The sequence below is a fragment of the Notechis scutatus genome, chromosome 2 (assembly GCF_049901735.1).
Source record: "Notechis scutatus isolate UNSWTSFEM ecotype Mainland chromosome 2, rNotScu1.2, whole genome shotgun sequence".
Lineage (NCBI taxonomy): Eukaryota > Metazoa > Chordata > Lepidosauria > Squamata > Elapidae > Notechis > Notechis scutatus.
This window is the reverse complement of record NC_142010.1, coordinates 56,689,473-56,706,362: the sequence shown is the minus strand read 5'-3', so window position 1 is coordinate 56,706,362 and position 16,890 is coordinate 56,689,473. Positions and strand designations below refer to the sequence as shown.

At 35.6% G+C, this 16,890-nt stretch overlaps 1 protein-coding gene across 1 annotated transcript in view; it reads right to left on the bottom strand.

Moving 5' to 3' along the window:
* FAM120A (family with sequence similarity 120 member A) overlaps positions 1-16,890 on the bottom strand; it is a 61,058-nt gene that overhangs the window by 26,325 nt on the left and 17,843 nt on the right. Inside the window, exons 4-7 of the mRNA XM_026677225.2 lie at positions 3,385-3,513; positions 2,996-3,092; positions 1,555-1,652; positions 1,152-1,432 (exon numbers count right to left, since the gene is read on the bottom strand). Coding sequence (XP_026533010.1) covers positions 1,152-1,432; positions 1,555-1,652; positions 2,996-3,092; positions 3,385-3,513 — 605 coding nt within the window. The remainder of the gene's footprint in view (positions 1-1,151; positions 1,433-1,554; positions 1,653-2,995; positions 3,093-3,384; positions 3,514-16,890) is intronic.

Genomic DNA, 16,890 nt, shown 5'->3' with positions numbered 1-16,890 from the left:
GTCAGGCACATTTCAGCAGCAGTAGAAGCAAAAAATGGCAAAGGTCAACTGGGACAGTGAAGTGCAGCATGGCACTTGGAGTACAAGGTGGTAAAGACAGCTGGGTCTAGGCTGGAAGTGGCGCACTTTCCAGAATGGCAAGAAGCTCCTTTGGCCACACTGATGGATCAGGCTGGGGCTAGGCTTCATGTATGCTGCAGTTCGAAGGCTCTTCTCAGGGCTTGAGAGCTGCAGAGTGCCAAGAAACCCATGAGCAGCAACACAGTCTTTTTCCAATCTTCCTGCACTGGAACACAAGCACGGATTCAGCATCTTATTTCCCCAGCCTCCCAGAGCTTGCATTGTACTGCAATATTCCAGCTAGCTTCCTCACCCCTATGGTGCTCCTGCTCACCTTACCTTGGATTTTCTAGTTCCTGCTTAATGATTTGTATGTCTGGAGTTACAACAGCAATTAGGACTGCAAGAATTACTGTTACTAAGCAATGCATTCATGTGAGGACATTGTTCTAATTGTGGTTGTAATTGTTCTAATTGTGGTTGTAAATCAAGGATGACCTACATTGAAGTTTCAGCCAGCAGATGTAATAGCATTTTCAATGACCATTATTGGTATTTTGTACCCAAGCTGATGTCATGATGCCAGGTAAGTCCTGATTTAAATATGCTTGTTTTACATTGTTCTTTTAGAGTGGCTGCTTTTGCATATTTGCATGATTTATTTATGTCATATTATTTTTCATTAACACACTCTGAGAATATGGAGGGGGATGGATTTAAATATCTATAAAGAATTAAAAGACAAAAATAGTTTAAGAAGTCACATTTGCACCCAAATTATAGATGCAAATATTCAAAAAAGCATTACAAATGGAATCTTCCTTATGCCATCTTACCAATCGCAGCATGATCTTCAGAAGTCTCCCTAATTAAGGAATTTCCACTCTATCTTCATCAAATTTTACAGCTCATACCATTTCCCCAAGATCCCTCTTCTACACTTCAATATTTTTCATGTTGAAGGTCTGCTGAGGAAAAACTGGGAAATCTTCTACCAGACAGTTATTTGCCCAGCTCTGGATCCATCTTAACAAATGTGATGCCAACAGCAGGTTGTTTTAGCCAACCCTGCTGTCTTCCGTTGTACTTACTTCACAGCACCTCCGCTGCCTTCATCATTATCTGAGGAAGATGACGTGGAAGAGGCAGGAAAGTATGTTGAATCAACATGATTGGGGCTCCCACTCTGAGCTGGGTTTATTGGAGAGGATCGTTCATATAATGGAGTATGTTTTCCTTCATGAGGGATGTTGCTGTAATTCTGCTCAGAAAGATTTTTTCCACTTGTGTCCAACGTGATGGCAGGTTCTGACAGACTATAGGGATATGGGCCCTGACCCTGGGCGTTACCATGACTAGAGATAGGCTGGGCCTAAAAGAAAGTATAAATTAAGCCATGTTTTCTTAAAGTTGTGCATATTGCCCACACGCATATACATGCATCATGGGTTCCAACAGCAGAAGGATTAGCAGAAAGGAGGGGAATGTACTTGCCGCGTGCTTTGCTTGCAGGGCAGACTGTGGAATGTTAAGCATCTGAGGAGACACATATGGTGGCATTATACCCGGCATTCCCAAATGATTTGGCCTGCCTGTTTAGAGAAGGAAACAAAAAGGTTTTTTCCCCTCTTATAAATCTGGATGATTATTTAATATGAAAACAAAAGATTTAAATCAGGGTGTTAGGCTTCCATTTTATGTTTTTAATTCCAACCTTATTTATTAAAGTGATTATTTATTTTTGTCTACTACAAATTTCAGAGCTTTTGTCAATTTCTGTTTCATTGCTGCCTCTTTCAGGAGAGATTTTCTATGCTAACTGCCAGTTTTCTGGCAATCTCATGTTCTTTCCAAATCTCTCTCCTTTTCTATTTACATAATAGATCCAGCCCCACCATTTTAGTCTACTGTTTGTTTGTTTTTCCTATAGAGAAGAAGTGCAGTGTACAGGTACTGCATCTGATTCTGTTTTTTAGAACTAGAAGCAGAAGTATAAACATAAAATCTAGAGAGTTTATTATAGCAGTAAAAGATTCATAACTCTCTTGAGTTGAGTAACGTTCTCTTATGGTGGTCAGAAATCAAGATTTAAAATGACAAAGAATAAAGTACATAAAGACAACTTTCTTTTACATACTGTGATCGAGCAGTATTTGTATAGCTACTGATGTTTTTGCTTTTAACTAGTCCACTAAAACTGGGGAAATAGGTCTTACTCCAAAGAAAATAAAGACATTTCCAGTTTTCAGTTTAAGATACAAAGACAATCCATGCAACAAACTAACATTGCATCCTTTGTCAATGTGACTTAACTCAGAATACACTAAATAAATAAATCTCAGAATAATCAGACTGTGAAATAGGAAGACAAGTGTCATAATATCTACTACAGAATAAATCTGTGACTACAATTTGAATTGTTAACTGAAGTAACATCATCAACCAATGAAAACTGACATTTACTCATTTGCTCCAGTTTTGTGCTGCTATTTAAAAAAAAAAAACCTAGTCTACTAATGCAATTAATAGTAAAAGCTCTAGCTTTAGATTTTCATGATTATATGGAATAAAAATTACTTTGTCTTAATTAGTAACAGATTTCATTCTGAACCTACGTAAAGTTGTTTGCCTTTCTTTCAAAACAAAGTTTACCTGACCAATGGGGCCAATATGGCTACTTTTTCATACATACACTTCAAATACAAATAAACTGTATTTTACATTCCTACATTTAAAATACTAGTAATGGTCAACCAGTTGACAGGATTAATGTGGTACAACTTATATCTTCTCTCTTATTTTACATGACATAAGATAATATTTCTCAATTTCAGACTGATCACTAGAGATTGAAGTTCTAATACAGCTGCAAATTGAAAAAAGTTCATTTTTAACCAAAATCCCTTCAATTTCTTACATGAATATAAGAACTTACCTAGGTAATGTGGTGGATGAAATGGCATAGGCTTATTAGTTGCTGAATAATAGGCAACTGCTCTTTTAAATCGTTTAACTTTGTCGTCCGTTCTAGACTAAAAGAATGTTAAAATTAACTTTTATTAAAATTAAATACACAAATGAACAATCATCAATCCTACCAGCATTACTATACAGTTATAAACATTTTGCAACTGTGTAAAGGCAATCAGCCAAAGTAAGGGTTTCTTTCATGAACAAGTAATAAGCAAATCTGTAGCAATTCTTACAAAGAGAATAATAAAACACAAATAGAAATAAAAGTGTAATTCATGTAATGCAATTCACAAATACTGCAACATATTCTTTAAGAACTATACACCCATGGACTTTTATTCTTCTTTTTACCTGTGAATGTTGAAAAACATCTTTAGCTATGGCATCCAAATCAGAGGTGTCTTGAATATTACGGACATAGTCAGCTACAGCTTTGATCACTACATCACAAGGTGGTAAAACTAACTGGTGTGCTCGTACCTAGAAACACAAACACATGTTAGAACTGCCCTACTCACACTCATACTTATAATAAGTAATGGGGTTTGAATTAAATTCCACTGTAAAATATGCTAGCAAGGAATTCTATTGACAACTTTAATAAATAATAAATAAATCATTTGAGATATTTCTGCAATATTTTTTAAAATAAGAGCAAATTATATTGTTGCTATTCTTCTGATTTGGCAGATTTGAAGCATGTTTCTATATTCATAGTAGTAATTTGATAATTAAGTGGCAGCTACTGAAGTATTTCCATAAGGGATATGTGAGCATAATCAAGTGGAGCCACATTTTAAAACTTGATGGCAATGAGCAAGAAAAAAGTTAATGGAAAAAGAGCAATATGAAAGTTTGCAAACCAGATAAAATCAATGCTTTTAAAAAAATGATTTTAACATTTCAATTATACAGTATCTTGTTTAAAGTTAATTCATTTAAAATGGAGTTAAAATACAAAGAGAGCATATTAATATCTAAATACGTTTTAAGTTCAGCCAACTACAAGGAGCTATTAAAAGCTACTTTTCTTATAAAAAAGAGACACATACAGGTGGGACAGGGAACATCTAATTTCTACAGACAAAAATATAGCGGCACAATAAGCAATAGAATGTACAGGTAGTCTCCGACTCATGACCACAACTGGAATGCAAATTTCTGCTGTAAACTGGTACAATCACAAAGGAAGATGTCACATGACTACACTGACTTCTGAGGGCAATCCTGGCTCTTCCTTTTGTGGTCGTTAACTCGGATTTGCAGGTAGTTAAGTAAACACCCACCCATTCTTGAATTGGTCCCTCTTAGCCTTGCCTGAGCCTCAGTACAGTAAAGGACTGTATTTAAGCCACCCAGAGTTACCCTGTAGTAAGATGAGTGCCCAATACATTTGATAGATAGATAGATAGATAGATAGATAGATAAATAGATAGAAAGAACACTGCCTCCAGCTCCCTCTACCTACCTATCTCCCCAACCTGCCATCTCTGCCCTTTCAGTCATCTTGCATACTGCCTTGGGCACAGGTTGTTAGATAGATAGATAGATAGATAGATAGATAGATAGATAGATAGATAGATAGATAGAACACTGCCTCCAGCTCCTCTACCTACCTATTCCCCAACCTGCCATCTCTGCCCTTTCAGTCATCTTGCATACTGCCTTGGGCACAGGTTGTTAAGTCCATTTTTTCAGCACCTTGATAATTTCAAACAGTCACTGAACAATCGCGTTAAGTAAAGGACTACATGTATTACTAATTTCATTTCATGCCTATAAAACATGCTGGGACTTCCTATTGGGGGAGGCCATATTGTTGGAGAAACAGGGTAGTACAATGCCATAGAATTTGTAATGTTTCTGAACTTATGTGAATGAACTTTTCCTCTTATCTGAATTACAGTCTTCATGTTTACATGTTAACTATCAAATTATAACTTTCCAAGATAATTTTTCATTGCCCCTGATGGAAATGCTATTTACCTACTATCTGCTTCTGAAAGTTCTGGATACTGAACAGTTGGATTCTATGTATGTTTCCTACAAAACTATCTCAATTTAACAAGTGTGTAATTTCAGATAAGTGATTTTGTTTAATAGTTTCAAGTGAATATAAGGCAAATCAAAGCAGATCTAATTCTGCAGTTCCTGAAGACAGATAATCAAAGATTTTAGTACATATTCCTGAATTCTATTATTTCATTTCCAACAGACATTTTAACTGATTTTAGCAACTACAGTATGCATAGTTGATCAGGAAATATATTACCTAATGAAAAACTTGGATTTAAAATTGATAAAGACACTCACAGTATTTGTAAACGTTAAAGTTTAAATACCAAAATTCATAACATGTTCTCAACACTTTCAGAGACAATGGAAAATTAAGATAATTCATACATGTATATACATGCACACATATGTGCAATTTAATAATTTTGACCAAAAATGTTATTCATGTTTCAATAATCTACAAACATCAACCTAATAGCAAATTATTTTTAATAGCTGTTGGCAAAATATGTAAATCAGAATGAAATTTAGTAAAGAATGGCATGGGCAACTGAGTACTTTTCAAAACCGGTTAATATTTAAGGGTGTATTGAATAAATATATTTCCTACTTTTCTGATTTTAACAGCATTAATGCAATTTTCAGAATGTTCCCCACTATTACTTATATAACTTCTACAAAGTTACTTAAATTAGGTGATTTTGGCATATCCATTATGCCTCCTCTATTTTCCTTTTTATTTCAACATCCCAACCCTATACAGAGGGTTTTACAAGCAAGCTGCAGAGATCAGATTACTCTTAATTAAGTAACTGTGGATAGGATTGCAGCCTAAAACATGTTTTCCATATTCTAAGCATAATGCATCAAGATATTTAAAACATAATGATCTGGCATATGGATAACATTGCACATTTTATAAAATTTCATTGGATTATGCATACTTTTTATTATTCAAAAACAGGAAAAAATAGAACCCTAAGGCTGCATTCCTATACAATTACCTGGTAGAGTAAAAGGTTTCACTGAACTTAGTGAGCAGACATGTACAGGAATATTACTATTGAAATTGTTCTAATGTAAGTTTTAATAGCCCTGTTAATGGCTTAACCCCAGTTACTAGAAGCCAGACCGAATGAAAACATCTTACAATGCTTCCGAAAGGTCCATGAACTTTAGCAAGTCTCCAAGAGAAGAAAATTCCACAACTGGTCCAGCAGCCACCAAGAATGCCTATTTCTGCATTCCTGTCATATGGATTCTGAACAGAGATGGTACAGTGAGGGGAGAACTTAAGCTAATAGTATAAATTGTTACATGGCATCGAAAATGAGGCAGAGTTCATAAATAGATCCAAAGCAACTGAGAGTTCTAAATAACAAGCTTATACTCTGGAATTAAGGTAAGATCTTGACAGCCGTTATTCTAATAACATAGTCACTGAACTGGTAGTAACACTGGTTGAATCCCACTCCTGTGCAAGTTATATCTATTTGCATACAGACGTATTTTAGCTGTTTTGTTATTTATTTCAACCCTAAAAATATTTCTATTTACAGAAGTGGTAGCCATTAAGTGAACGGAGTTGTTAGAAAATGTCTTGCACGCATTACTTTAGTTATATAAAACCACAAGAAGCCAAATGAATGAATGAATGAAGTCATTTTCAATCTGGTGTTAAAATGCAATTCAGAAAAAGTTGCAAACTCTCTTTGAGACGTTACAAATAAAAAGACCATGCAACTACAGTATTTACAAATGAAGGTGATTCTCAAATAGATCAGAGATACTAGATTTTATCATATCTCACATATACTTTATCGGTAGCATTTATTTTACATGACCACTTCAACATCTGCAGAAAACTCTGTTTCCAGAATTACTATAATTTTGGCAACATATATATCCTGATAAAAAGGGATTACATAATCATAAAAAGAAGAAAAAATGGAGAATTTACTGAAGAAAAGCTCATACGAACGTCATGAACAGTTTCTTTTTGAACTGTTTCTTCAAAAGTGTGGCATAAGAATAGTTAAAATGTATTTAAAACACATCATTAATAAACATAATTGTAGATGCTATTTTAAATTTTGATAGAAAATTCTGCAACTGTATTCTGCAATTCTGTATTAGAAATATATATTTATTACTATTGATGGACATTTACAAATGAAATATTCATCAATATTACATTTTTTCTACACCAATGATCTCCAGATATCTTAGATTGGGAAGGAACACCCATTCTTAAATTGAGAGAATGGTTGATTAGACAAATACATGAGTACTGGTCCTTGATTTACAACTGTTCATTTAACAACAGTTGAAAATATAATAGTCTTGGAAAGTGACTTATGACCCTTCCTTGAAGTTATGATTGTTGTAACATCCCCATGGTCAGGTGATTGTAATTTTGTAATTTGGTTGCCATTCGCATTTACAATAGCTGGAACATCTTGCAGTCATGTAATGATGATCTTCAATCTTCCTAGCTGGTTTCCAACAAGCAATGTCAATTCAGGAGGTCGGATTTGCTTAATGACTATGTAATTCACTTAATGTCAAGCCCAAGGCCAAAAAGAACACAGCAAAATCCAGTCAAGTCTAATCTTTTATTTGCTTATATCTAATGGACAGAATACTGCCAAACTAAAGCTATAACCTTCAATTCTACTAGATATATCCTGACAGATTCTAGGGTGTGGCTGCCTTGAAGCTTTTTAACCCCTCCTTCAGCTATTTTGGGACTGCACAGTCTCCTTAATTTGGACCTTTCTCTGGGAAAATCTATATTGTCCAACTTCTATCCACTGATTGCCCAGGTACATAAACTATCATACTTAATAACTGTCTTGTTCATTTAATCACCATGATAAAAATGGCAATAAGATTGGGACTGCTCACATGATAACTTGCTTTGTGATTGCACTGACTTATAACAGAAATTTCAGTCCTACTGTGGTCATAAATTGAGGAGTACCTGTATTGTGTTTATTTGATATCTGATAACAATATTACAAAATATATTTACAAAATAATTTAAATTTAATCCAACTATACAGATATGCTTCAGAAATGTAATGTTTTCAATTCTCACTCTAATTCATTGCCTCAGAAATGTACAAAACTTATGAAAACTCAATTTTTTAAAAAAGAAATATTAACACTGGACTACCAATTTTATTGTGTTGGAAATCAGAATGTATGATTAAGTAAATTAAAATGACTTTTGAAATATCTATAATTCTAGATATAGACAGATAGATAGATGGGGGAGGGAGGGGGAAGGGGAGGGAGAGAGAGAGAGAGAGAGAGAGGGGGGGAGAGAGAAAAACCTAGGAGAAAATCTTACCTGAAAAGCAAAGGGAACATTAGAACCCATTTAGAAAACTGGGTGGCAAGGCAACCACTATTCACCCTTAAGAAAAGAATTCTCTGTAGAAAATAGCCTACTGTAAGATTGCATTTTAAACAGCTTAGTGTGGCTATAAAACTATTCAGCTGTTCCAGCATAAAGTTAATGCCCAGAGGAGGGGGAGATCCTGTTAGTAATTATAGTTGCCAACATATGGTAATCAGAATCTTGCCTTATGTAAGGAGAAAGGACCCCAAATCACCTACTAGTGGATATATTCAGCAACAAGCAATGATTACTATTCTACACATTCAAGACTTAAAACCTGTGTTTGAGTAGTCATGCCTTCACATGTAGAAAGTTGCTATATAAGAATGTGATGAGTCACACAGCAATTTTTAAAGAAAATAGCACCTTTCTCTGCCTCCATCTTCGCCACATTAGATAGACAAATAGATAAACTTTATGGTGAAGCATTTAATCCAGGAAGTTACATTAGATAAGAAATTGGTTTTCCTTAAGAAAACAGTTCTACTTCCCATTTTCCAACTGCATATGTTACGAAGCTGTTGTATTTATTTATTTATACGTAAAATTTATTAGCCACCCATCTTACTATAAGATAATTTTGGACAGTTTACAATATTAAAATTACAAAACCTAATGATATAAATACTATACAAAATCCTGATAATTAACCTAGTTAAAAGACAGGTAGGGAGGAAGTATGATGAGAAGACAATGTGGAATATTGTTAATCTATCCACCACCCCAATCGTTCCATTAGAGTTGCAAGTCAACTGGCAGAGGCAGGTCTTCAAGCTCTTGAGGAAAGTCAGAAGGATTGGAGCCAACCTCAGTCCGGGTTGGGCAAAATGTTCCAAAGGGCAGGCACAATGGCAGAGGAATGCTCTTCTCCTGGACCCCACCAGTTGGAATACCCTGGCCAATGGGACCCATAGCATGCCTTTTCTGCTGGCATAGCGGGCCAATTCCAGTAGGATGAGATGGTCCTTCAAGTACCCTGGACCCATGCATTAAAGGCTTTAAATTCGATTACCAACACCTTGAACTGTACCTGGAAGCAAACTAAATGCAGTCTTTTTAAAGTCCAGATGGCAGGATTTTAGATCTTAGAATATTCAGTCATAACCATACCAAGTGGAAATTATGTGAATTTGTGACCATTTATGAACTATACCAAAAGCCAATTAATATGGTTACCGTGGTACTTCCATGAACTGACCAGTTTAGTTAACAGGGGCCAAGTGATGACTTAGTTTTTTATTTGTTTTTTTTTGTAAAAACTTGATAACAGGTAAATATTAAGAGTCTACAATAGCAATCACTTTCTATAGGGAAAATCAAATTTATAGATTTTTTTACATTTATATGGGATTATATATATGAGATTAACTTCAAGCTGCAAATTTTAAATTGCATTGTCCTGTGGCTGAAACTGAAGTGTGGAGCATTTTGATGAACCAAAGAACACTTGGACAAATGACATACAAAGTCAAAACTAAGAATTGTGTATTACTTGTACAAAGACTGTTTTGTACTGCTGTAAGTAACATCAGAGTAACTGTGCATTTAGTTCTACTTTTGCAATTCTACTGTTCTATTGAATTGAACTGTTCAAAAATTAAAGAATGTTTTGCATTTTAAATCACTGCAAATCTTACTTTCACCTAGCCAGATGGAAAAACTTAAATTAATCAATTTATATGGCCCCTCACCTCAAAAATGCTACATTGAATGGCTAAAAAAAGTTATCAAAGCATTTTTTTAAAAAAGCAAAAGCTAAAACAATGAGAAAGAACCTAATAAAACAATAGGCAGAAATCTGTCAAAAAGCCATCTAATCTTCCAACCCACAGGAACTAGAACACATTCAGGTCTTTAGCATTTTATGAGTCATGGCCAACCTGATCTCTAGTGTGTGTATATGTGTAATAGACTTCCAGACATTGGAAAGTGCTGTGATAAAAAGACACACTTTCAAGGTCCCGAAAGATGGCATTAATTGAAGATACCTTCTGGTGTGTCCCTTCTGATGAACCTAGTGGGACAAATGAAAGCAACTGGAGAGAGATGCTCAGGAAATAACTTGATCTTATGTCAGGGAGATCTTTATACTTGACAACCAGCACCTTTAATTCCATCCTGAAGTACACTAGGAGCTAGTGTAGCTTATTTAGCTGAAGTTTAATATAAGGTGCAGTCGAACTGCCTGTGCACTCTGGACCAGCTGCGGGTTTCAAATGGTCTTCAAGACGGCTCCCAAATAGGGCATAGAGATCACTAAAGCATAAGCAATTGCAAGATTGTACTGTAATTCCAGTAATGGGGTTTTGAGAGCAGCAATAGTAATACTGCTAATTTTTTCAAGGCATGAACCACAAAATAAACCTACTCTCAACTTCTGTCATGTTTAATTCTGCTTTTTTATTAACTGGAAGCAGACTGGAATGAATAGTAATAGACTGGAAAGAAAAAGATTTGTTTAGGGACTTATACCTCCACAGATTTAGAACCTGTAAGGATTTTTTAGGGTCCAATTCAAGGTATGGGTTTTAATCTTTAAAGTTCTTCATGGCATGAGACCAGATTATTTGAGGGACAATCACTCCCTGGTTACATCAAATCATCCTATTAGATCTGGAGAGAAGAAATCTTGTGAATCCCATCTGTTAGTGTTACCCTTGGTGGATCCCAAGAGACGAGCCTTTTTTACCATTGTGCTCACCATATGACATTCTTAGATGGCTCCACTGTAGTTGATTGTTTTATTCTTTTCATGTGTTTGTACATTTTAGTTTTATAAAACTTTTTTATTATTTTTACTTTTTATATTTTAATGTTTTTTGTTTGTTGTTTTACTGATTGTTAAACACTACCCAGAATTTCTTGCTGTGTGATTAATACATAAATATTTAAAATAAATAAAATGAAGATCATTTGCTTCCAAATAGTCTTTTTATAGTCATAGAAGTAGAACCAGGAACCATAATTCTTAGTTATTAACTCATCCATGAGGTTGCAAAGCATTAAGTAGTTTGTGGTAGGTTTTGGTGAGGGATATTGAAGTTTTCCCCACTATCATCACATCTACAATCCTAGTGAGGCAACAAAATCAACAAAATGTTTATATTGTATGCTCAACCTGAGCCCTTTCCAAAACTATTAACTTAAAGTTGTAGGGCCCGAGAGACCCTGATACCATCTGCTTGGAGAAGATCTGAGCAAGATAGCATAGCAATAGTACTTAAGACTTATATGCCACTCAACAGTGCTTTACAGCATTCTCTGGGTGGTTTATAACATAAGGATTATTTTCATATTGTCCCCAACAATTTTGAGTCTTCATTTTACCGATCTTGGAAGGATGGAAGGCTGAATCAACCTTCAGCTCTGTTAGGATCGAACTCCAGATTGTGGGCAGAATTTGCCTGAAATATTGTACTTTAACCACTGTACCAACAGGCACCTTTGCTTGAAATGAATGAAACAAAGTTAATTTGTTTTACTAGGAATATGACAAACTATCTGCCTGCAAACACAGTTTTCATATTACTTTTCAAAGAATGGAACTGGGAAAGGACAGACCGTCTGACCAAATTCGAAGCCCCCAAACTCCTTCCTCCCATTCCCTTCTTGGCTCTCCCCATCAAGGCAATCTAGCTGCCAATCAAATAGCACACAGTTGAGCAGGAGGCCAGAAGGAAGAAAAGATGGCTACCCGGGAACTCTGCCACCATAGGCTTCTATGCTAATAGCCTGAATAAACAGAGCCAAAGTAAAGAGGCAAAATAAAAGTAGTCAGCTCTCATTAGAAGAGGCAATAGGCAAGGAGGCAGAAATTCAGAGAATCTGAGGAGACATAGGCATTTGCTCCTTTCCATCATAACAAGTCTGAGGTAAAAGTTCTTCACACTGTTTCCCTCATATGGAGTAAAGTTTGGAAAAAAGAGATGAAGAATCAAGGAGAAAAGATGAAGAAAAAGTAAAGACTTTGACAGCAAAAATAAAAAAGTTTTATTAAGATTGATTTTTACACTTGTCTTTTTTTTAATTTGTAAGCTTTCCTTCTGTAAAATTAGATTCCCACATCCCCAGCCATTGAAGGGAGATACAAAACTCTAATCAATTATCCAAATTCCAGTTATTTATGTTTATTGAGTATGTATGTATGTAGGTAGGTAAGTGGAAGGAAGGAAGGTATAATAGCAACCACAAGCTCCTTAATGTCATACTTTACTAAACTAAATACCATCTGACCCACCAAACATGTTATTGTAAGAATGTTATCTGCTTACAATTATGATTAGCACCCTCTTTGGGATTGATGGTAGTCAAGTTTTCTTCAAGCCTTTTCTGATGAGATTTAAGAGACAGTTTGGTCTAGTAGAGTGATGGCTAACCTTTTTGGGCTCCTGTGCTGAAAACTGTGCGCTTGCTCACGCATGTGCACTAACATGCCAGCACCCAGAAGGCAATGTGCACGGTCCCCCCGTCCCTATGCATGCGCACAATCCCCCCGCCACCCCTTTATCTGCACTGCGCATGCGCACGCCTCCCAGCTGATTTTCAGCCTGTTTGAGGCCTTTTTCGGCCTCCCAGAGGCTCGAGGGAAGTCTCTGCAGTCTTTGGAGGATGAAAAATGGGCCCGTTTCGTCACTTCTGGTATTTCTGGAATACTGCATGCGCAGTGCAGGTAAGTTTGGCTGGGGCTCGCGTGCCTGCACAAATGGCTCTGCATGCCACCTGTGGCACACGTGCCATAGGTTCGCCATCACAGGTCTAGTAGTTTAAGACACTAGGCTTTCTAGTCCCATCTTAGGCATGAAAGCCACTGAGTGACTTTGGGCCAGTCACTCTGTTAGTCCAACTCACCTCACAGGGTTGTTGTGGGGAAAATATAAGGAGGAATGAGTATTAGGAATGTTCACCAACTTTAGTGTGTGTGTGTGTGTGTGTGTGTGTGTGTGTGTGTGTGTGTGTGTGTATGCATATTGCTCACTCACTAAATACTGAAAGGGACAGCATGTAAATTTAATAAATAAAACAAATAAGTTGCTTGGATTTGCTTCTACCTAGCCCCACATTTGCACAATCAAATAAAGTACAGATAGTCCTCAATTTACAACCACAACTGAACCTAAAATTTTCATTGCTAAGCAAGACAGTTTTTAAATGATTTTTTCCTTTATTTTAAGATTTTTCTTGCCACAGTGAATCACTACCATTAACTTAGTAAAATGGTTAAATGAATCTAGCTTTCCCATTGACACTGCAAAGTCGCAAAAGGTGATAACCTTACCACAGGACACTGCAACTGTCATGCATACATACCAGTTGTCAAGTGCCTGAATTTTGATCACATGAGTCTCACAGGAGTCTCCAACGGTCTTGTGAAAATTGGTCATAGGTCTCTTTTTCAGTGCCGTTATAACTTTGAATGGTCACTAAACAAATGGTATCAGATGAGGATTACTTGTAGTCAGGACTTTTTGCAAGGTCATCGAGATTATTTTGAATTTTTGGATTAAATACAGATAGTCCTTGATTTACCACCACAATTGAGCCCAAGATTTATGTTAAGTGAGACATTTGTTAAGTGAGTTTTATCCTGTTTATAATCTTTTTTGCCTCATTTCTTAAGTTAATAATTGTAGTTGATAAGTTAATAATCCGGCTATTAAGTAAATCTGGCTTCCCCCAGATTCACTTAACTCACTGATTTTGCTTCTCAGAAGCTTGCAAAAGATGATCACATGATCTTGGGACACAGCAATTATGATAAATATGAATTAATTGCCAAGCATCTGAATTTTGATCACATGATCATGGGGATATTGAAAAGGTCGTAACTGAAAAACAATCACATCACTTTTTTCAGTGCCGCTGTAACGTTGGATGGTCACTAAATGAACTGTTATAAGTTGAAGACTAGTAGATAAGGTTCCTTTTGAAATAATTTTTGCTATCTGTGAGCTACATTCATCCATTTGTGCCTTTGTTATCTCAAAACTGGATTACTGTAACTGTACCTATTTAGAAATTTCTTTAAATATTACCGAGAAGCTGGTTCAAAATACAATAGATCTCATCTTGTGAAAGAAAAGCCACTTATTCATTTAATACCAATATTTGGAATGTTATGCCGGTTGCCCCTGGGGACTTAATTCAGTGGAGTGATTAAAGTGCTGGATTAGCAACAGGGAAAGCCAAGTTCTAGTCTTCCCTTAAACATGGAAGCTATCTGAGTGATTTTGGGGATGATCACTTTTTCTCAGCATTAATTAGGAGGCCAGTTAACAAACAAAAGCTCTTGTGATAATTCAGTGATAAATGATTAGCTCTAAGAACTAAGCAACCTTAATGCAAAAGAAGCAGATTCTGAAATACACAGAGCAAATGCTAGGAAAAACAATACTGATTGTTATTAAGTTTCCAAGTACAATTCAAGTTATTGGTGAGGATGATGACTTAGAAGGCTCCATGTCATTTGGGACAAAGGATCACTGCAAATGCAGTCTATCTATCCTGCTAGGCCAATTTCAGGAATGCTGTAGGTCTCCTCTATGAAAGATTAGTGAGTATATTGGAAGCTATTTTTCTCAGTGGCATCCCTGTCCTTCTAGAACAATCTTCCCAAAGACAGCCAGATGTCACCTAATTTCTAGCACTGAGACAGAAAGCACCTGGCTTTTTCTACAGCAGTTGGAACTTGAGTAATATATATGTTAATTCTGTCATGAGTGTCATGTTTATAATGATGGGACTATATATATATTTAATTCTCGTATTTTATTTACATGGGCTGTTCAGTCAAGAAAAATATATGCACAATTTATGTAAGAAAGACAAATTATACCATGAAGTTACTATTATAGAACAATGTTATGGTTGAAAAGCACTATACATACACTATATTCCAGTCTTCTACTGTCAGGGTTCCAGCAACCCTCCATTCCAATCAATAACTCTGAGACAAACATATCTCAAAAGTACCTTTATTAGGACAGTAACTGGCACATCTGTGGAATCCTGAATCTGAAAGTTTCCAGGTTTCCTACAATTTCCCAAACTACAAATCCATCCCCCCCCTTGGCCGCCATCACATCACATGGCCCAATCATGATCCTTCCAAAAGTAAGATCCTCATTTCATCCTGCACCATACTCAATGACCTTGAACAAACAAAATAATTTTATTTTGTCTACTTAGAGCTGCTCAATTAAATCCACCCCCTTCCACTTTCTCAGGCTTGTGGCAACGTGGAATTCCAAAGCTGACATCTATATTAGAGATGTCCCAGACAAAAATTTAACAAACCATAACAAACTTCAAAACCACAAGCCAATTGCAGTTTTGTCAACCAAATAAAAATCTTAAACCTATTTCTGAATACAGAATTTATTTACATTCCCCACAATGGCACATCTCTTTTCCAAATCTTGTGTAATACACTAAATCTACAGTTCTTTTTCAAGTGCCACTTTTTAAAGTTTTAAACCAATGTGGAAGAAAGCTCACAAATATCAAAGAAAATAACTATTACCATAATCCTGAAAAATAATAAAAAGCAACGTAGGGAGAATTCCTAAAGCATGGCATAAAAAAGACAAATTATCTTGGTTCAAGCCAGATATGTATATATCTTTTTAGAAGCAGTGCTGTTAAACAATACGATTTAAAATATGAATATGTGCATTCTGTCAGCTCCTATTACTCTAATAGTTTGATATTAACTTTTATTAGAAAAGGGGGCTTACACTGAAAAATGAATGGGCAGTAAGACTGAAAATATCTCTCATAGCAAGGAGAATTGTGATCACAATGCCTTATCTCAGCAAAAATTAAAAATAATCTAGATAGCTGCCTAGTAAGGCTGTCTTTTCAATGAACTCTTAGAACTTATTCTATGGATATCTATTTGCAAACTATTTTGCCATGCCAACATGGTGTGATTCTTGTGTGAATTTATGCTTACAAAATAAAATTATTATTACCAAGTATGCTGAAAAATCATTGGTTTAAGTTCATTTTTGAGCTTTAATAACAGTTTAGAACAAAGTAAATTCTGTAAGTACAAGAAATTTTAAACAGTTAATGTAATAATGTAAAATTATTTAATAACATAAAAGTGAAGAAATTATTTTTGAAAGAAAAGAAAGGGAAAAAAAAACCCCAAAGCCACACTGAATGATATCAAACACTGAATGAAGTGGGTTCTATTCTTCCACAGCTTTTCTTTCCTCTTTCCCCCTTCACATTCTCTTCCAGAGTGCATATTTCATACAGAATGCAGGAAAATAAATCCATTTCAATTACTGATGCCATTTTACCTAAAACACACAATTTGAGTAGTACCAACTGCATTTAATATAAACTCTTTTTAAGCAATATTTTTGTTAGAAAAGTATAGGTTGACAAGTTTTAAAATTTTAATTGCCAAGTCACTTCTTTCTCTCCTT